Raw genomic sequence first — 21,588 nt, 5'->3', positions numbered from 1 at the left:
ACTTAACAATCTTTGGCCCATTGAGTAATTTAATCTTTGCTTGTACCTTTGCCGCCATCTTGCGGACATTATATTAAAAATCATCCGCGATCCCTTTGTAATAAATAAACACTAATTTTATTTATAACTTAAACGTATAATTTTGGTTTTGATATATTTTGACGAATATATATGGGCTAATAAGCCAACTAGTGTGCTTGATATGTAAAACAATCATGTTAATAAATCACAGGGAGGACTTTAACCTGATTGGACAAGAACAGCGCCGTAAGTACGTAATACGTTTTGGGGAGCGTTTGTTTTGCTACCTTTGGTAAGCCGTCATACACTTTCCCACGTCCGAAGTAGCGCAGCACCGCCCCTCCAGCCACGGCTTCAGTAAATCCAGCGTCCACGCTGTCAAACTGGGCGAGTGACCACATCAGCCGGCTGAGAGACTGCTGGCTCATCCATCGCTAGCTTTTGTCACAACCCGTCTCTGTCCAGCGATCATTTGCGTGTTTAAGACCTCTTTCGTCGTATCCTGTCGTCTTCTCTGGTCTCGTTGTTTGCTCACAGTTGACAATGGCTGATCCTAAATACGCGAACTTGCCGGGAATTGTAAGTGGCTAACGCAAGCTGTCAGATAGCTACACTGCTACGTAGCGGCTAAGTGAGCTAGCATCACTGCTGTTGATCCCGATGTCCGTTTACGTCTCGATAGCTAACAATTAATCATGGGAGAAGGATAATAAACTAATCCTCAGCTGATGCAAGGATTTCGTGACTAACGCAGTCTTGAGAATGATGTTCAGTAGACCAGTGAAGAGATCGGGGCGTTGGCCAGGCTAACTGCAACAAGCGATATTTCTAACCATGTCTAATGTTGTTTACCTCGCTGCTTCCTCAGGCTTTCAACGAGCCGGACGTGTACGAGACCGGAGACCTGCCGGAGGACGACCAGGCGCAGTTTGAGTCGGTAAGTCAATGCGACGCGTATATTTTGGCTGCCTTTACTTGTAGCTAGCACTCTCTACACTATAAAGCCAAAAGGCTCATACCGATTCATCCTTAAAGAGTGTCAAAGTATTCTGGAAGTCCTCATGTCTTCCTCCATTTAACAACTTACCTGTCAGGTTCGTGTTCTTTAATATGTCTTTGCAATATATCAGTGTTGCTAATCTGTTACTCTTGAACTTCAGATCAGTGTTATCCTCTCTACTCAACTCCAGTTGGTTGATTTAGGGAAACCAACTTGAATCGGTGTGTCCATAGACTGAAGTAACGCATCATGGGGGTTTTTCTATAAACACTATTAACATAATCAGAAATCAACTGTGTATTTGTGCAGATTCTCTATTGCAGGGATTATTATAGAACAAGCCTTTTATTGTTGCTCCATAAATAATTTCTTAACAAAAACTGTAAAGTTCGTTAAGTTAACTTTGTGTAACACTTTTTATTCCTTATTTTCTTCATCAATTTATTTTTTTAACCAAATAATGAGATTCATTGTATGAACAGGACCTTGGCTAATACTCACTTGTGGAGAAGGTCTTGATCACAATCGGGAAAATATGACTACTCCTCATTATTTGAAATATTTCCACATGACAATGTAGCGTTATATTTCAAATCCACATTTTAAGCATGCTTTATGCATCTAGTTGTGCATTCCTGGAATTTCCATCAATATTGACAAGGTTACAAATATTTAAAATTTTGCACATTAATGTATCTACATGTTTAGATAGAATTAATTTAGTAGTTGGCAAGTATTAATAAAAGATTATTCTGCAATTTTAACCGGGTTTGATGTACAGTGATAAAAGACAAAGTGAATCTTTCTGTTTGTGGATCTTGTGACTTTTAGGCATAAGTGCCTCTTCTCAGTGTCAGTGATGTGATCATGAGAGTGCTGTTCAAGAGTCCCTTTATGAAATTATTCGTAAACAGTGGAGGAGTGCTGGAGGGTGTTCCAGAAAGGGGATTATCTGAAAACTCCGAGGATGTTAATCCTGAAATGAGGGAAACTCTTTGAGTTATCCGTTCCAGAAAGAGAGTTGAACTAAACTCTTATGTCAGCCACCACGGTAAAAGACTCTGTGAACAGAACCTGCTTGCTGGCAGCTTTTGTGTAAAAAAAAAAAAAAGTAAACCTTGAGTTTCTAAGCGTCTTCTCCCACCTGAAGTGTGAAGTGTTTTTTGCACTGTGCAATTTTCTGTGGGGGGAAATTCCATCCCGAATGTTTTTCCACATTGGGAGCACATTTTATGTGCAGCATTATTGTTCTTTTGGCAAAATGGTCGTTTTCTTTATCAGTCAATCAATCAATGAACAACATTTTGTGAAGGGTTTAAATTACTCCTTAAAGTAACTACTTAATGCATGTTTTTAATATGTAATACCCTACATCAATTGAAATTCTAAAGTTAAAATCAAAGTGAGACTCAATCATAGTATTTATGCATACAAGCCTTTTCATTCTGAATTATGGTTTTATGTTTCATTTTTAGCTGCTTCCAAGTCTCCTTTCTCCCATTGGACTGTACCAAAATGAAATTCACATTTTACACCTATTTATTATTTCTACCTGTATGAAGTATGCGTTAACTGTGGTTGCAACTTTATCCCAGTCCATCTCTCTCCTCCGCTGCTGCAGTGCTGGTACTGGTACAGCAAAATAACTTGGGTTTTTGGTCTGTTGCCATAGTGACTCATGGTATCGGTGCTCCATTGATGATGGCTTCTTTGTTCTTGTTGTACACGCGCGTAACTTAAGGCTCATATACTCAGTTGATTGAACTAATTCAGATAAACTGTTCTGGAATCAGAAACTCAGAGTTTCCCATCTCAGAGTAAGTCAACTCAAGAGTTTGTTGAACCCCTTTCTGGAATACCCCCCCAGGCCTGACTTTAGCTTTCATGTCTGGGCTGTTTACTGATCGGCCGAGTTCCTAATTGGCATTTTCCCTTCCATGTTTCCACATTCACTCCTCCCATTCCCTTGCCCTTGTTTTGACTCCCCAACCCTCCCGGGACCCTAGTTTGTACAAGTAAGACTGGCTCCATTTTTCTCTCAGTGAGCTTAACACTTTTTTTTTCTGTTTCTTTTTTTGCATGTTTAAAAAAAAACAAAAAAAAAACATATTCACTCTTCTTACCTCTATCGATTGGGATAAAATGAGAAAAAAAGATCGATGGTGTGACTCTCTTTCTGCTCTGTAATTCATCAATTTTTGATTGTTTTCAAGTGCAGGAAATTGATTCTTTTCCTCCTGTTGGCATTACTCATTTGAACTTTTAAAGGACGTAATGAAGTTGTTGGTGTTCAGCAGCACTAATTCACACTTTTTATGGGTTATGCATTGACAAAGCTGTAGCGTTTAAAGTGTGCATCTGTGTGCGCGTGTGACAGGAGGAAGAAAAGCTGTTTTATGTGATGCTGTGTTCTAACGATTGCTTCCTGGCTAACAAACAATTTTCCAACTAACTGGACTTCTCAAAGGCCTCTTTACACTGTGTGATAACTTCTTAATACATTGAAATCTCAATCCGATTTAAGCTTAAATGTCAAATTTCCGCAGTCCCTTTGGTACCATTCCCTTGTATACAGTAACATTAACATTTTTACTATTGGGATTCATTGTAAACAGATGGCTTTAAGTTTCTGACATGATCTGAACCTGCTCGCTCAGTGAATGGCAGCAGTTAAGTTCTCATCACTGAGCCCTCTAACAAAACAATCACACAAGAGTATGTCTGGGCCCATTATGGCCTGAAACAACCCGCACAAGCAATTTTCCCTCTCGATCTGAATGTAACCGAAGACATTTTAGTCATTGTCATTTTAAAGATAACTACTGCACCACAGCCTGCAGAAATCCACCAGGGAGACGGTAAAATACCTTCTCCTCCCGCTCTGAACGGAGAAACACCAAACACTGAAAATAATCATAAAGGGATACACACAAACATCCCCTGATGTCCTGGCGGGATAATGAAACCAAACCAGTCAAGTGTGAACACAGTTCTTTGTTTTCCGCTCCTCCACTCATTCACTCACATCAAGTCTGAGCCTCTTTCAGAGACGCATTGCTGTCTATAATAATCTGTCCTAATTGTCTTTTCATGGTTCAGTCAGATGATCAAAGGTGGTGGTGTTTCCTCTGGAAAAGACCACACTCATACAGTGTAGAGGGGCTTTAACTTGGATGTAGTTCACCTGCTGCTTTGGCTATTTAACCAGGATGAACTGCATGTTACTTAGAAAGCACTCACTCCCAGCTGAATGATGACTGCAACACAATGCTTTTCGCATTCCGATTTCTTTCAGACACCCTTAACTGCCCAATACTCTGACACATGGGCCGATTTGTCGTTGTTTTTTTTTTTTAATCTTTAATCTCTTTATGGAAAAGTATCTCAGAGGTGTTAATGGACCATCTTACCACCCTGATTCGGGGAAGAGAGAAAGTACTGGAGACGCCCTGCGCTGTGTAAACAAAGTGTCTCCAGGGTTCTCAGCAGCAGCTCTCTGAACACTGCTTTCTTTCTTATCTGTCACCAACCCTGGCCAACTGATCCTGTTGTGTGCATGGCATGTGATAACCACATTAATCTGTGTTGTCTCTCTCTCTCTCTCTCTTTCTCTCTCTCCCCCCTACTTTTCTCTCTCCCTCTGCTCTTTCAATATTTTTCTCTAACTCTCTTTGGAAACCCAAGGAGCTGGTAAGAGCCTGACTAACTCTCCCCATCTTCCTCTTCCTCCCGACATCCACGTAACTGTCTTGTGTTTTGTGTGAGCCCGCCCACGTCATCTAATTCTTTGCATCAATATTGTTTTAATCCTTGTGTTCACCATAATCAGTCACTTAGAAATTTTAGATCAAATGCATTTTTTGTGTTCCCAATAATCACTAATCAAAAAAAGAAATCCTAATTTAGAAAAGAAAGTGTTTGTGGTTTTGCCTTTTCATTCTTTGAACCTTGTTTTTTTCTTTTGACATAGTAACACACAAGAAAGACATTTCTTTACAACACCTGAATCAATCATAACCAAAACATATTTTTCTTGCCTGCAACTTTAAATGAATTTGAAATGATCCAACGCACCAGTCCCAATTATCAAATGTAAATCCTTCTGGGTTTTCTGATTCTTGTCTGGAATGGTGCTTGATGTTTGACTTTGGTAAGCAACAATCCAGCTGATTGAGTGTCCTTCAGTTATATTTTGGGGAAATGATCAAGCACATTTCTACTCTCACATTTGACCAACCACTTAAAAGTACATTAAGACTTTTGACTCATTGGTTAATTTTTTTTTTCTTCTTCTTAATCCTGTCTCTGTATTTTTGCTTGACCCAATGACTATCTGGCCTTATTCCTTGGTTTTTAATTGACAGGAGGAGCTTTGCAGCAACAGCGTGGAGAGGATCGTGGTTAACCCCAATGCAGCCTATGACAAGTTCAAAGACAAGCATGTGGCCACCAAAGGACTCGGTCAGTTGGTGGAAGATACTTTGACTTATTACGCTAAATGATATAAGTGAGAGGGGATACTTTGTGTAATAAAACCAAAATAACTTCAAAATGTAGCCAAGGAATGTAATTGTGGCCAACGTTTAAGGACAGTATATCAAAAATATGAATATACTGACAAATGCATAATAAGTTACGGGTCCTACAAAAAACTATATGTATGTGGTGAACCAATTTTTGAATAATCCCGTCGCATCTCTAGTTGGAGAAACACTTAACATTTGATCTTGTCTTGAGGTTAAGTACATAGTTGGATCTTAATGAGTACATAAAATGTGAAAAGGCAACATTACCATTATTTGAAGTGGAGGATTTAAGCATTTATTAGAGGGGGGGGGGGGGGGGGGGGTGTTGAAGTGTATTGAAATAAAAATATTGACAGATCAGCAAAAGCTTAAGAAAATAATTCACTCGGGGAAAAGCTGAGTAAATTCATCACACGATCTACTTTCTCGTTGTTGTATGCCCTTTGTAGAACAGGTTGATGCAATTTGAATATTAGAAAGAAAAAAAAAAGTGAAACTAATGGAGAACTTGAAAGCAACTTACCAAAAATACTCAGTACTCAGGATTAGTATTCACACCAGCACCTGCCAGCTTTCTTTGTCTGTTTTCTAATTTTCTCTTGCAACATTTTTGTCTCTCCCTTCACAGATTTCTCAGACAGAATCAGTAAAAGTAGAAGAGTGGGCTATGAGTCAGGAGAGTTTGAAATCGTGAGTATATTCTCCTCAAAAGCAATCTCTAACTTGACATGAGTCTTTAAGCATCCTGAGCCTATTCACGCCAGTGTTTCTATTCTTGTGTTTACACAGCAGTCAGAACTGACCTGAATCTGACCTTGTGACCCAGATCAGTTTTTGTTTTTTTATGACAGACTGAACAGCACAAACCTCTTTATTCTTTCACACACACCCCCTCACCTTCATGGTCAGTTTTCTATGTGATCGTAAATTGGATGCTTCGCAGATTTTCTTTCAAAAGTCTCAGTCTGGACAGTCGCGTTGCATTTCAATGGACTCCTACATCTTTGAAGCAAGACAGACGTCACAATTATGAACTGCAGGAGAAAAGATCATGGTTAATCAATAGATAAAACTGTATCCACTTATTTTCTGTATAGAGGAAGCAGCCTCTGCTCCACAAAAATCCATTATTCAAACTTTTTTTCAAATCTTCCTCTTACGTTTTATTATATTTAATTCCTTTTTGTGCACATGTGCGTCACGTCAAGGCCGTCGACTGTTCACAGCAGAGTTTGATTGCTGTTACCTTTGAATCATAATGTCAATAACCACAGAACATATCAGATATATGCATTAAAAAAAGCACCTTTTTTGTTTTTGTACTGCAAGTTCTTTGATGTTGTCTAATACTCATTTTTTCCATCTCCCTTTAGCTGGGGGAAGGCTGTGGGGTGAAGGAAACGCCCCAGCAGAAGTATCAGCGCCTGGTGAACGAGATACAGGAACTCACGCAGGAGGTGGACGTCATCCAGGTGAACCGGCAGCAAATCACACAAACACACAGCTATTTAGTTGATCGTGACAGGATTCCATCTACATTTTTTTCATTCTTTATCGCTTGCATTTGGTCACAGGATTTTATAAGAATGTATCAACATTGCTACTTGTAGTTGCATAACATTTCGAGAGCTGTAATAATGACGCTCGGCTCATAGCTTGACATGAGATTCAATCATCCGATCCAAAGTTCAGTGTGGCGCCAGCAGCAAAGCGCTAAGTTCACACTGCAAATGAGTTTTGATTAAAATTTAATGAAGTTGCTGTTCAGACTAACAAAGACCCCGCAACGAAGACACTAATTAAACTTGGTGTGTAATTAACTTCCCTGCTCACACAGCAGGGCCCGCTGCTCCGCGAGGCTAACAAAAAAAATTGTAATTCAAGCTGCGGCCCGGCAGCGTGGTGATCGTATCAGTGAGTGCAGGCGGGTCAAGCAGGCGTCTCTGCTACAGTTGCTTTATAGTTGTAAAGTACCTCATTCGAGCAGTTGATAGTCTCTAAGTAATGTGTATTCATCCATCAGGGTAAATGGGGCAAGTCAATATCACATCGCGCATGCTTGGGCGAGAACATCCGATTAGCCGAGCGATAAAGGGACAGTGTGATCATATTGTGCCACAGTATCGTTTCACTGTAGAAATTTGATTGTACATGTGGGAAACCGTCTCCACGAACTGTGGAACATTGTGCCGAAATTACATTTGAAGCAATACCTGTGTGGATATTCCTCTTCTTTCAGCATGCACACATCAGGGGTTGCCATCGTGAATCATCTTGTAATCAACTCTTTCTCTTCTGTCCTCTGTCTTCACACCAATTTCCTGCATGTCTTGCCTCACTGCATCCATCAACCTCCTCACTGGCCTCTTACCTGGCAGCTCCATTCTAAGCATCCTTTTCCCTTCATAGGTATCATCTGTCTTCTATACAAACTAGATCATCTCAACCTCATCTCACTTCTCCAACAAACTGTCAAGCAGGATCTGTCCTTGTAATAATATCTTCTATCTCGATCGCTACAGCAAGGCATTGCAACTTGCATTGAAGATTTGAGTAGCTCTGTGTATTATTATTTTAATTTTTTTTACTACAGGAGTGTATGTATACACATTGTAACCTGCTCTGAGACTTGTGTTTTCTAAGTAACACAAGTTGTACTCAAAACTTACTCCTCAACTTTATTGGTGTTTATCCTGTTGTTCTAAACGCAATAATGCTGCACAGACCTCATGGTCTCAAAGATGCTGCTGTCTTTCTGCCTGCAGGCCGCTACAAAGGAGAGTAATGCAGAGGAGCGCCTCACTCCGGTGGTGCTCGCCCAGCAGGCAGCGCAGCTCAAACAGCAGCTGGTGTCTGCTCATCTGGACTCTCTGCTGGGACCCCAGGCTCACATCAACTTGGCTGACCCAGATGGCGCTCTGGCCAGGTGAGCAGAGAAAGACTAACATCTGCACTCTTAAATTTTGTACTTCGACCCATTGGACACTGCAGGAGTAATGGCCTAATAAGCAGAAAACTAAATGTATATTTTAGAAATGTAACTAAAGGAGAATGAGTCAAAAATTGTGAAAAGAAGTTTTTTTTTTTCAAACCGCATCTCTTTTTCTATCAGTCTTCTACATCAGTGCATAGAGGGAGGAAATTCAGAGCCCCTGCTCACATAAAGGTTGCTGACCTTGGAGAACCTTAACAGATGGACAGATGATTGGCACATGAATTTAAAAGGTGGAGACAATTTGTAAAGATCCCAGCTGACTCAGGAGCCATAAAACATAGCAATGAAGAAGTACGGATAAAAAAAAAAGCCTCTGCTGTGTACAGAAGTACTTGAAAAGACTCAAAGCAATAAGATGAGGGATTACAGTGGAAGCACGACACTGGGCCGATAATGATATGAATGAATATGCAGTGAAATCCTTTTGTCTTTTGCTTCCTCCTGGCAGGCGTCTGCTCACCCAGCTGGAAGTGGCTAAGGGCAGCCGTGGCGGGGCCGCAGCGGAGGGCAAGCCGGCGGCGTCGACTAAAGCCCCAGATGGAGTGGTACTTTACGAGTTGCACAGCAGACCGGAGCAGGAAAAATTCAATGAGTCTGCGAAGGTAAAGTGGAGACAGTACCAGTAACGTTATTTTGTGGGAGGAATTTGTTCACAGAAAGAACAAAATGTGTTTTTAACAACGGACCACCTCAACATTTTTTTTCTCTCCCAATGTGAGAGATGTCAGAATATTTGATGGAAGTGAGCGAGACAAAAAGCTGGATGCATGCAGGTGGTGTGTGTGTGTATGCGTGTTGTGGGATTGCTGTTGTCACTGCCAGCCGTGTGTTGTCTCGTCTCCCTATAGATGGCAGAATTGGAGAAGCGCCTAGCTGAGCTGGAGATAGCTGTTGGCTCGGGATCAGACAAGCAGGTACACACAAATTCCCACACTCTTAATGCTTTCCTGCCTCATTCACACTAAGTCTGTGTATCTGTTACTCTCTTTTACACACACACACAGGCCGGATTTGCATGCATGTATTGTTCTGTACCCATCCACAGAATGCAAAGGAAGTAAAATCTTCCTCATGATTCATGTAAATCATGGGGGAGGCTTTATTTTGTGTTGCTAAGATGGCATTTTCTCTCTTTGTAGGGACCTTTGAGTGCTGGTGTACAAGGAGGCAGTTTGATGGTAAGGAGACGACTGTCGCGTTCGGAGCATTGTGTGTAGTTTGTGTCTGCATCCATCACTCCGATGTGCCGCCAGAGAACTGGGTCATACTTCAAAGATGACACCAGTTCCTCCGAGTTTTGTTTATTGATGCAGTCACAGGAGTTAGGAGCAGGAACACAGTGCGAGGTGCAGTCGTCCATATAACTGCTGTGCTGCTTTCTGTCAGGATACCATCGAGCTCCTGCAGGCCAGGGTCAGCGCGCTGGACTCTGCCACTCTGGATCAAGTGGAGGCGAGGCTGCAGGTGAACACACGAACTTGAGCGTTGCCGTCTGTAATCCCACAAAAAGCTGCAATAGGGAGCATCTCATTCCTTCCACTTCAACAGCCCCCACCCCTGTTGCCCCTCCCTCCCTCATACAGCCTTGGATCAATGATCTTTTTGAGCACTGCAGTATTTGCAGTTAAAGCAACTTTTCAAGATGAATGTGCACCAATTCCAACATGTTTATTTAACTGTACAGAAAGTGAGCCGTTTATTACAAAGCTGCACGAACACGGCGCCACACAGCCAGGGAGGGCACTTATGATCGGCATAAGCATAAACACCCACTTTTTTGAAAGAGGGCGACGGTTAACTGTCGCAAGATTACATTCTGATTGATGCCGGGGTTTTTTTTTTTTTTTTTTATGAGGTCCTTTTTCTTTTACTGCAAGAGCACAAATAAAGGCGGCAAAATAAAAACATAAAAGCTTCATCTTATTGTATTCAGTGCAGAAGTATTTTGCTTTTTTTCTCCCCAACATCACATCTGTTCTTTTCTTTTTGTTGTATTGTATGAATGAAAAGGGAGACCGCTTTGTTTTTTTTTTAATGGTCTTGATTCTTGAAAGTATGAGTTTCCTTTTTTGCAGTTTTTTTCACATTGAGAATAGCAAGTTGGATATTGAACTTCTCTTTCAGAACAGCACAAAGGCCCTGAAGATTTGTAAGATATCGAGGCTTAGTCAAATATTGATCATTTCTCTTCTTGTGCTGTCTGCTTATTTCGTCCAGTGGACAGAATTTGTGGAAAGTTAGCAAAGTCCTGCTTGCCTATGAGTAAAACTGCAAACGTATGTGTAATGTTTAGCACAGCTTTATGTTGGCCTTTATCTTTTCCTGTAAATTCATGTCTACTTCTCAATATACAAGTTAAGATTGTGTGTTTTCTCTCTCACACCCAGAGTGTCCTCGGGAAGATGAATGAGATTGCTAAACACAAGGCAGCCATCGAGGACGCCGAAACACAAAACAAGGTCTGTGCGCATCCATCAGAGTAAAATAAATGAAGCTCTAATGTTGACGGTTCTTTCTGAGCACCCTTGATTTAAGCTCCCCCCCCCCCCCCCCCCCCGATGGATGGCTGCGGCGTTTAGAGTTGCTGCAATGTCTATTGCTTCAGTTACATCACGTAAAATTACCCTGTGTGTTCATTCTCATTAACAAGATGTTTTATTGGGTAACGTCCTCTCTAAATGAACATGTGTTAATCCTCCAGCTCGATAAACAAGTGATGATGAGCCCCATATGTTCTTATCTGAATCAAATGCTGTCTTTGCAAATGCACAGCACAATGTGTACTATTTAGAGTCAAAGCACGATGTTCTTGGAAAATCTGAGGCATTTCATTGCTTCTGAACCAGTAATGAAACTGACTTGTTTTTATACATATATATAGATGGATGGATGGATAGATGTGTGGGCTTTATCTCCATTTTCAGCACTTTTTAAAAAAAATTGACAAAAGCAATGTACCTCTAATATGCCAGTAGAGGGCAGCACATGTTAATTATATCAATATTGTGAATAACAGCCTTGTGAAGTGAGCTTTGTGTTATTCATGTAAGCTGGTTCCGTCTTTAAAGGAATGGCAGAATGTTTTAACTTGAAGCAGTGTGAGCTTTAATTCTAGTATTTGGAACTGTAGCCAATTACGGGGTTGATGAATAAGTGTTGCAGACGCAACAGAATAAGACACATAGACCACAAACTGAAATGAAAACGTGAAGAGCGTGAGGACAACGCAACCTCGATTATAGTATGAAGTGTGTGGATTCAGTCACTAGTGTGCATCTTTATTATTCTCTGAAATTACGTGTTATTTAAGGAGGCTACTTTTCAGAGAGGATTATAAAAACAGCTGAAAAAAGCAATCTTGACTTAAGTTACTACTAAATAATTTTTCTGAAAACCATTAAGATGCTTAATTTCTACCTACCCTTTTTTTTAAACTTGTATTCCTGTTGGATTGCTTTCACTCCAAATAAAATGATTAATATTTTGGCTTTTATATCTAAACTCTTTCTAACTCATCTGAAAAGAGCTTTGTTTTTGTTTTAAAATCCCACAAAGTGACTCTCCTTATTTACAGTGCAGCTTCAGTAAATGTCTTTTTAGTCGGCGCTGCTCGTCCAGGTTTCAGCTGATCTTGTGTGTTTCCCCGTCAGGTGTCGCAGCTGTACGACGTGGTGCAGAAGTGGGACGCCGTGTCCACCTCCATACCGCAGGTGGTGCAGAGGCTGGTCGCTGTCAAAGAGCTGCACGAGCAAGGTAACACCCGGGAGCCGGCGCTCTGAAGCAGGGAGGCTGCAGTGTTTCGAGGTGGTGGAGTTCACTACACCCAGTACTCCGTTACTGTGTTGGGTATCTGGTTCACACTGCAAATATTGTAATAATCTGGCTTCAGGGGCAACATTTCACCCCCACCCCCCCCCAATAATGGGTCTAACAATGAAAACTTGGGATAATTTATGTTCTATTCTTTCTTATGTGAGGGGAGAGAAAACCTTGAGATGACACCCATGAGAGTTCAAGGAGAGAATATATGTAGGTTAGTGGGGGTGGGGCGCGGCATTAAAGATTCAAAATATGTTGGGTGTTGCCACAGACGGTAGCGGGGCGTTGAACCCCGGATCACGTTTCCGTCGGCAACTGTGCCGGGGAGTCCTACCCAGTCGGCAAGACTCGCCTGCACAATGGAAACGCCTGCGAGTGAGACAAAAGATGAAAACTAAGCGAAAATGGGATTCAAACGGATAATGGAATTAGCCTGAACCATGCCATTCTATTATAACAAAGGGCAGGGGAAAATCTTGCAATGCTGTTAAACGCCCCCCGCGGGGAGAAAGAAATGCATGATATTATATATCACGTTATCATCTTTTTATTATTTAGCACATGAAAGCGGAACCTTGGCATTAATAGATTATATTGATAATTCGCTTCTGAGAGCTGAAGGAGCTCATTTATCATCCAGCGTCTCTTCGCACCGATCTGTCACAGTCTGCGGCCGAAATGTTCCCCGCTCGCGAGGCTTTTTCGGACTTTTCTCTCCCGATCTTTCAAGTGGCCGTTCATCACATTGAAATTGCAATCACGGAAGTTTCTTTTCCGGTGAAAACAGTTCACGTCCTCTGCAGTTTCTCTCGGTTGCGTGTAATTCTGCTCACTCTTGGTCCCACAGCCATGCAGTTCGGCCAGCTGCTGACTCACCTGGACACCACTCAGCAGATGATCACCAACTCGCTGAAAGACAACAACACCCTGTTAACACAGGTAGGACGTTCACAGCCAAGCCGCCACTGCGGGATCCCATTAATAATTCCTGAGACGACCGAACTTGTGGACAGTTTGACGGAGTAAATGTTTAATCCGCTTTGAGGTACTTCAACTTCAGTATCAGTCACATTGTGATACCGGTCAAATACACAGCAAAATCTAGAACTTCTATAAGATTAAAAAAAAAAAACAACAACTCGGAGATGGTGACTCTTAAGCCGTATCTAGATATTCAAATATCCAAAACCTGAGCGGAAGTTGATCTCAGTAACAAGTTGTTGGTTTTGTTGAAATATTCACCCACCCGGTGATCAAATCTTTTGTATGTGGAATAAATTGGTTTGTAAAGAATCCTCTAATACACACCAGAGAGCAGCTTTTCATGGCGTCAAGCAACATTCTAGCTGTGCAGCTCCCCATTATGAGGACAGAAGCCCTTTAAAGCCTCCACTGAGCTCAGTCAATAATCAGCCCGCGCTTTCACAGTTCAAGGCTCCTGGCTCGGCGGACAAAACGCTGCCTCGCCAAGTAAAGCCTATTCAGATCTTTTGTTGAAACTTTTAATTTGCCAGAAGTTGACCAAGTTTCAGTCACTTTTCTACTTTGGATTGTATCTTAAAGTGGTGCTTTTTTGTGCTTATTAAAGTGGCACCGCCTGCGTTCACCACCAATCAAAGGATGTTGTTTAGCAGCTAAATACTTCAGAAACATCACTTGGAATCGCAACTGCAAATATTTAGATATTTTGAGTACTAGCTTACTTTGTGAGTCGTTCAGTCTCAACACCTGCTGAACCGAGACCCAATGTTCAGTTTCCAGAGAAATCAAATTGTGTTCAAAATAAATTTTCATCACTTAATGCAAGGTTTTGTTTGCATCGTGATTGTTTTAAAACATTTAAAGAACTAAGGTCAGATCTTATCTCCACGTGATGGATCACATCCTTTTGTCTCTTCAAGTTAATCATAGGCTGAATAATTATTGACTTGATTGTTCATATGTGGAAATGTTTGTAACTCTTCCTTTTGGGTCAAACATGTGGTCAGGTGCTTTCATCCTGCAGGTATTTAATTGACTCTGGAGAAACGCCTACAATTGAAAGTGCCTAAATGGCTTGTGTTTAGAATTAATTATTTATTGATTAGTTATACTAATACTATTGAAGATGGATGCAGGCTCAACAATCCAACTTATTATACCATTTTTCCATCTAAAGAAAGTTGTAGTTTTACATAGTTTGTAAATGGGCCATATTATCATCCCAACTCTGACTTTTATTAGTAAAAAATCAACTCTGACGCTGAAGAGTTTGTGGAGCGACTTGAAGGGACTGCTTCAGTTCTACAACTTGTTTCAACAAAGGTGTTTGTGTCTTCATCCCAGTTTGGTCGGTGTGAACGTGAGTCACCAACATCCCAAAAGTCTGACACTTGATAAAACTGCCAGAATCATTTCAGTGAAACTTGTGACACGAAACCGTCTTGTCACGGATCCTTGCACATGTTTAAAGAGACCTTCTGGAGCTCTTGTCAGTGTGTTCATGCAGTACGACTCCATTTAACCACGTCGGCAGTGTTTCGTCACTCGGTGGCCCGTCTGCAGCTCTTTTATTCATTTATTTTTTTGGCTGTAAAATGCAAATATAGTGTATAAATGAGTTGTTACATTGAATGTATTTCTGAGCAGACGGCGTATGGACTCTCGCTCTGAAGTGGCAATGAAAGTGAATCCATTTCTTGAGAAAAGAGACATTTGATTTGACAGGTTTTCCAAAATATTGAACTGTACCAAGTCCGTACAGTTTAAAACCTAAACTGTAAAATAATAGTTTCATCCGGAGCAATGAAAGCATTTCTGCTTGTTCATTTCAGCTCTTTTACTCCTTTCATCACAGACGTGTGTTTCTTATATCTAGTCATTTTGGAGCTTTGCGTTCATTCCAGCACTTCTGCAGCTCGTCCAATCACACAACGCTCACCAGTGTACCACACACATTTATAATTCAAGCATCTCATCAAAAACAATGGTAATGAACGGCCAAATGTTGAAAGTTGAAGCTGTCTTGCTAAAAGAGGTGCAACGAGTGACTGTTTGTGAACTTCCTGTTTTTATTTTTTACAATTCGACAGCAATGAAATCCTAATAAATCCAGTCAATCTAGAACCTCCAGCCCGTTTCCCTCCACAGGATTTAACAGAAACGATACGAATGAATCTCACAGGAATACCTTTTGATTTATTCCTCTCGTCCCACACAGGTGCAGCAAACGATGAAGGAGAACCTGGTGGCCATAGAGGAGAACTTCGCTGCACTAGACCAGAGGATGAAGAAGGTTTCTAAATAAACGGGGGGGGGGGGGGGGCAGAGTTCGGCGCGATCCAGGAGAGTGTGGAACATGAACAATTAAGAGTTGGTTGGAGAGCACAGCTGAGGGGATCTAATGAAGATCGGGGTCTAATGCTGTCCTTCCTGGACGTCCCCCTCTTTTGCTCTCTACTTCCGCCTCTGCCTTTTTTCACTAAGTGGAATGTTTAGAAAGTTGGAAAAGATGGAAAAAAAAACACAAAAGAGAAGACCAAACGTTCTTGTTCACCCTCCTTTTCTCTTCCTTTCGCTCGCATCAAAACTGATTTCCGCTGAAAACCCACTGGCCCACTCTGTACACGCCACTGATCGCAGTTTCCTGTTCAGCTTGATGAGTTTTAGACGGGATGGTTTTTATAATTAGTATTAAAACATAGGAGATCTTTCCATTCCATTTGGAGTGTCACACTATCTCAATTTGTACTGTAAACTTTGGTCAAATGAAATGGATCACGGTAATTTCAGGTTGTGGGACGACGCATTGAAGATGTTTTCAACTGTAAAAAAAATCAAATAAGTAAATACGTGTCACAGAAATTCTAAATCTATTGTCCCATAATGTTGTAGCAGGAGCACGTCTGTGTGAGCGTCAGGGCCTTGTCACAGAAGAAAAGCTTGTAAATATGCCTGTGTACCTTTATTGTTTCCTCACGCTCGGTTGCTTGTAACTATATTATTAAGACCGAGCTCCGGACGCCGCAGACAGACTTTTAATCTGCTTGGTCATTGCCTCCAACTGTATTGTTCATCTGTGGTCATGGAAACTGATCAATAAAACCAAGTGCGATCATCTGGGCTGCTTTCATTTCATACAAGGATCGTCGTAGAGATGAGGAGCTGCGGTGGCGCGGTGGTTAGTACTCGCACCCTGGTTTGAGTCTGCGTTGGGTTTGGCCGCGCCTCTCCGGTATTTTACACGTCTGTGCACATTGGGATGCAGGCTTATTCGTTATTCTGAAAAGCGCTGGCAACCTGTGGAGTGTGAACCCTGTGTTTACGGACTGTCCAGCCCTGTGGTGAATAAATGGCAGAGAAGATGGAATATTAACAGAGCTGCTGACTTGCGACAAAATACCTTGTCAGGTTGAGGGGTTGAAATGTTACGAACGCAAATCTGCATGGTGGTGTTGTGGTTCTCTCTGATTTGTGTGTGTAGCTTGCATGTTCTTCCTGTGTTTCTCATCTTTCCTCTACAATCCAAAGAAGTGCATGTTGACTTTAGTCGCCACACTCTAAAGTGCTGGAACGTACTTTGCAGAAGATCTGGGACAGACTTATTTATTCTGGCTTTCTAATGGATTTTATTCAATTCTTTAACGTTTTGCCTAATCACTGTGTCCTACCTTCTATAAGTTTCTATTTGAATACTTTGAAATCTATTTTGATCTCTTAATCTAACTTTTGTTTTCATATATTTCACATCTTATGGGTTTTAATCTTTAGTTTGAAATAAACTAATATATATTTTAGGAATTTCACACTCCCTTTTATACTGATTTTGTGAACTCCCGTTCACTGATTTTAGTAGGTTATTTAAAAATGTTTGAAAAATTAACTGGTTTGATATGGTTCATAATCATATGGTTTGAGAACAACCACCAAAACAATTCATATATGTTGTGTTAATATGTAAGTATTAAAAAAATGAGGAATCTCCTCAGCCTGTCAACATGAATGTCTTCATTTGTGGCTGTCTTTATTATTTATGACCGCTGGGTGGCAGCAAAGTATGTAAAAAAAATTAAATGGGGTGTCAAACATTGAAATCCAACTGTACAAAACAAATTCAATAAAGGCGATTGGTTCTGCCTCTTAATTCCGTCCAGTTATGTTTCCCATGATTAGAATGGAAAAATGTGTCAGTTTGAACCTGTTGGGCGTAGTGGAGTTACTTATAACATGAATATTTGAATAAATAAAAACGTTTTTAAGAAGTTGTTTCAGTTTATGTGTATCTGTCAAAAGCTTCTAAAGTATTCAATTTGGATGCACCAAACAGAAGCCAATGATGTTTGTCATGTCATGAAGACCTTTAATATAAATCTAGATTTAAATATAACCGGGATGCTCTGATCTGCCAACTTTCACTCTGGAGACACGTGAGCAATTAGAGGTCAACTTCAACCCTGCCTGGCATCAGGAGATAAAAAGCCTCCTCCTAGTTGGAAGTCAGGTGACTGTATTAGAGAAGGAGGCGGAAGATGTTGTCCAGCAGTGGAAGGATCAGGAATCAGGAGTCTGGTGAGTCATCCACGCACGCCAGTTCCTGGCTATGAGGTAAAAGCCCCGACAAGCCACCACAAGAGGATTAGTAGTTTACGGACATGCAGAGAGTCGGTTAGAAACACACAAAGTGTGGTTTTGGATACATTATTGATAAAGTATTACACATATATGTCGCTTATTCTGTGACTCTGTGCGTACAGCATGTCAATGCATGTATCACAACCTTTCTGCCATTCCAGAAAAGTGCTGAGTGTGGCTGTCTTCCTTCCTCCCTACATGAGGGGCAGCTGGAGGCCGGCCGGCACGGACGCAACATATCAGGTGTAACTTACAGGGAATTAGATCCAGAGCTCCAACTTAGAAGGGAATGCTCCATATGAGCAGAGAGACATGCCGTGTACTGTACTGTATATCGTGTTATACCACATTTGTCCTCCTAATTTAGGAGCAGTAGTTTGGGTTCGCTCGGGCCCTGTATGTCTGGACACACTCTGGCACAAACACTAACTAATGAATTCACCAAGAGGGAGAGCTCAAAATGTTCCTAACAATATCAACAGATATCATCATTCCAGACTCTCCCTGCCTGTGTGTCCACACATACACATGGACAGTGAATGAATGATTGAGCAGTGAATGAATGATTAAACAGAAGCTAAAACAACCAGTTTCAGCCGAAAAAAGTGTAAAAACCAGACGTGCATTCTCCCCAAACAATCATTCCTAAATGCAGCCCAGTCGTGGCCAGATCCACCAGCCGTTACCGGCCTGGACAAAGTAAATATTTAAGTCCTCTGGCAACACGGAGCAGCTGAGCACAGAGGAGGCGGTTTGGAGCACCAATCGCTCTAAAATCTCTGTTTCTGGTGCTGATGTGGGGAAAACGAGCAGGACAAGAAGAAAAGGATGGTGTAAGAGCCCGGAGTGTGTGTTTCACTGCCAGTATACCCACCTGTTCAGACAGGCTTTTAAAGTTTAATAGCCGACAGTCTCCGGCTCTGCCTTTTTTTTTTTTTTTTTTTAACTCCCATTTCTTATCTTTAGCTCATGAGTAAATGAAAAGAACTGAAAAAAAAATCAAAGAATTGATAATGGTTTTAGTTGATAGTATTAACACAGATATGCAGTACTGAAAAGATTTCACAGATGATATAATTAAGATGATTTAAAATACCAGCACAAAATCATTTTAACTGACGTGAGCACAGGCAGTTTAAAGAGAGACAATTACAATGTGGTGCAATAAAATAACAGTTAACCACTCACAGGACATTCACTAATGTATCTTTCAGTTTTAAAACTAAGGTGTAAAAATATATTTCTACAACTTCAAGACTTTAAAGTCAATATAAAAATACAATATCATAAAACAATTATACAATTAAATCTCCTATAAAGTGACAAAACTAATCAAAATCACTTCATTCCACCATTTATGATCTCATTTGTATTGGATATGGGATCTCTCTCAAAATGAACCAAATCATTATATAATGTCACTGTCCTCCAATATTATGAATTATTTTCAACAAAAATGGACTAAATATGGATCATATATATTGTTGTTTGTGTTCATGTTCAGATACAGGTTTCATGTTGAGATAGATTCATCGGTCAGGTGCACTAACTGGAAAGAGGACATGCGTTTTCTTATTGAAAGCAGCCAAACACTCAAATGTTCCTGCTATTATAAAAAAACATAACACTGCCTGTCGAAATATTTATCACACTTTGTCAATTTAGAAAAAGATAAGAAAATAAAAGGGATGCACAAGTTGTCAAATACACTCACATATTAAATCAACAGTTTAATCACAACACAGTCTCAACTAACCTTTTTGAAATGTCTCGTAACAATGGGAAATTGAAACAAGCCGAGCTCAGAATGGTGCATATTTTAAAAAGAAGAGAGGACAAAGACATCACACAACGCATGTGCATCAGTTTGTCAGATTCTTGCTGAATGGAGGTGGACAGGTGAGGAGCCGGTGGTGAAGCGAGAGAGCTGGGCGGAGGGAAGCCGAGCAAAAGAAGGTGATAAGCCTTCAGTCGTGGGGCAGAACCAGGCTTGTAGCGAAGGAGAAAAAAAGGGAAGGTGGAGCAAAGATAGGTGAGGCTCTGAGGTAAACAGGCTTTAACAGACTAACGGGATTGTCAGTAAAGTCCTCCTGAAGCTGCAAACAATGAAATCCCAACAAGTAGAAGTGACATTCAGCCGTTAAATCAATCAGGACTGGATGTGATTGAGTGGATTGTGTGAAAATGATTTCTAACTATATGGGGCATTGAGGCAGGTTGTTATTTAATGTGAACAGTGGACGTCTCGCACAAAAAAAAAAGTGAAGATAAATTGAGCACCTCTTGAGGAAATGAAATGGAAATGAGTTGATTAATCACACAAAAGAGAATCGCAGCACTGGCCTCAGATGAGCGGTGTACTGGCATGAGGGCTTATTATAATGTAGAAACAGTGGGAAAGTAAAGCTGAAAGATAAAGCATTGTTAGGCATGATGCAGGAATGAATATGTCTATGTTGGATTAAAATTTCGCTGTTTAAAAAAATATATATTTTATTTTTATATAAATGTGTTTTTCCTGAAAGCTTGGATATTCTCTTATACTTTTTTTCACCATCAGATCAGAGTTTGTGGTGAAGGTGTTTTTAAGGGACCGTGGAAAAGAGAGAACAGAAAAGAAGCAAACCAAGCCTGGAGACGACAAAATAAATAAAAGGGACTCACTGTATCACCAGTACGTGTTAACAACTGTATCAGTTGGTCTCAGTTCAGAGAGGCGAAGGATTCCGACAGCTGGTGTGTGTGTGTGTGTGTGTGTGTGTGTTCCAGTAGGAACTGGGTGTGGAGCCTTGACCAAGGGCACAGGACAGAGAAGGGGGGGGGTTATGTTGTGGTAACTGGAAATTCCCCAGACTCTTTCTGTCTGTAAAACAAAAGTTCAACAATAGATCAGATCTGATTTCTTCGAGATAATAACTTAAAATGTCAACCGCTGCTGTCAATTCCTGTTACACTTACTGCTAATTGTTGGATTTCAAACACAAATGAGCAAAGAGCCAACAAATGATCTTACATTTGAACGCCATCTTTCAAGGAAATTCAGTTTTTCTTTGCCGTAAGGGATACAAACTCAGGCTGTTTTCCCAGATCATATTCATAAAACAAGTATGTATGTAGAAATCTTTTTACACCATGAGGTGTGCATGTATATAGACATTTCAACAGAGATTTTCTTTGTTTCGTGGACAATAAAACAATATTGTTTTTGACACAATCATATGGCGATAACTATTTTTTGTTTTGATAGGAATCTTAATATTAAATAAAAAATGAAACAGGCTGACAAAAACATATTTTTTTCAGCCATACAATCATAAATTAAGATATTACAGGGACAATCAGTGAACATTAAATCTCACTTCGAGGCTGATGGACAGTTTGAAGCACTTGTTTACACTCTGGTGTCTGTTGGTAAGGTGGAAATCATTGTGTGAGTGTGTGTTTTTTTCTTCTTTAAACAGATAACAGTAAAGTGATATATATTTAATGACCCTCCCAAAAATCCGCTCATGAGATTTTGCTTTGTTTATTGTTCCTCCCGAAGATGTGAAGTATCTCTTCTTAGATCTGGGTATTCATTAAAAACACAATAAAGAGTGAACAACTAATGTGGCACA

The 21,588-nt window shown here is 40.6% G+C and overlaps 1 protein-coding gene across 1 annotated transcript; it reads left to right on the top strand.

Moving 5' to 3' along the window:
* The first annotated feature begins 435 nt into the window (after positions 1-435).
* Positions 436-16,450, top strand: dctn2 (dynactin 2 (p50)). Its single transcript, XM_080495910.1, has 14 exons — positions 436-600; positions 890-958; positions 5,386-5,482; positions 6,176-6,237; positions 6,921-7,019; positions 8,313-8,473; positions 8,991-9,144; positions 9,391-9,456; positions 9,682-9,720; positions 9,929-10,006; positions 10,930-11,001; positions 12,193-12,295; positions 13,209-13,300; positions 15,561-16,450. The coding sequence occupies exons 1-14, from the start codon at positions 565-567 to the stop codon at positions 15,645-15,647; spliced, it is 1,215 nt and encodes a 404-aa protein (XP_080352036.1). The 5' UTR covers positions 436-564; the 3' UTR covers positions 15,648-16,450.
* Positions 16,451-21,588: the final 5,138 nt, after the last annotated feature.

The sequence above is a fragment of the Blennius ocellaris genome (assembly GCF_963422515.1).
Source record: "Blennius ocellaris genome assembly, chromosome: 4".
Lineage (NCBI taxonomy): Eukaryota > Metazoa > Chordata > Actinopteri > Blenniiformes > Blenniidae > Blennius > Blennius ocellaris.
Note: the sequence above shows the minus strand (reverse complement) of the source record. Positions and strands in the feature narration are given on the sequence as shown.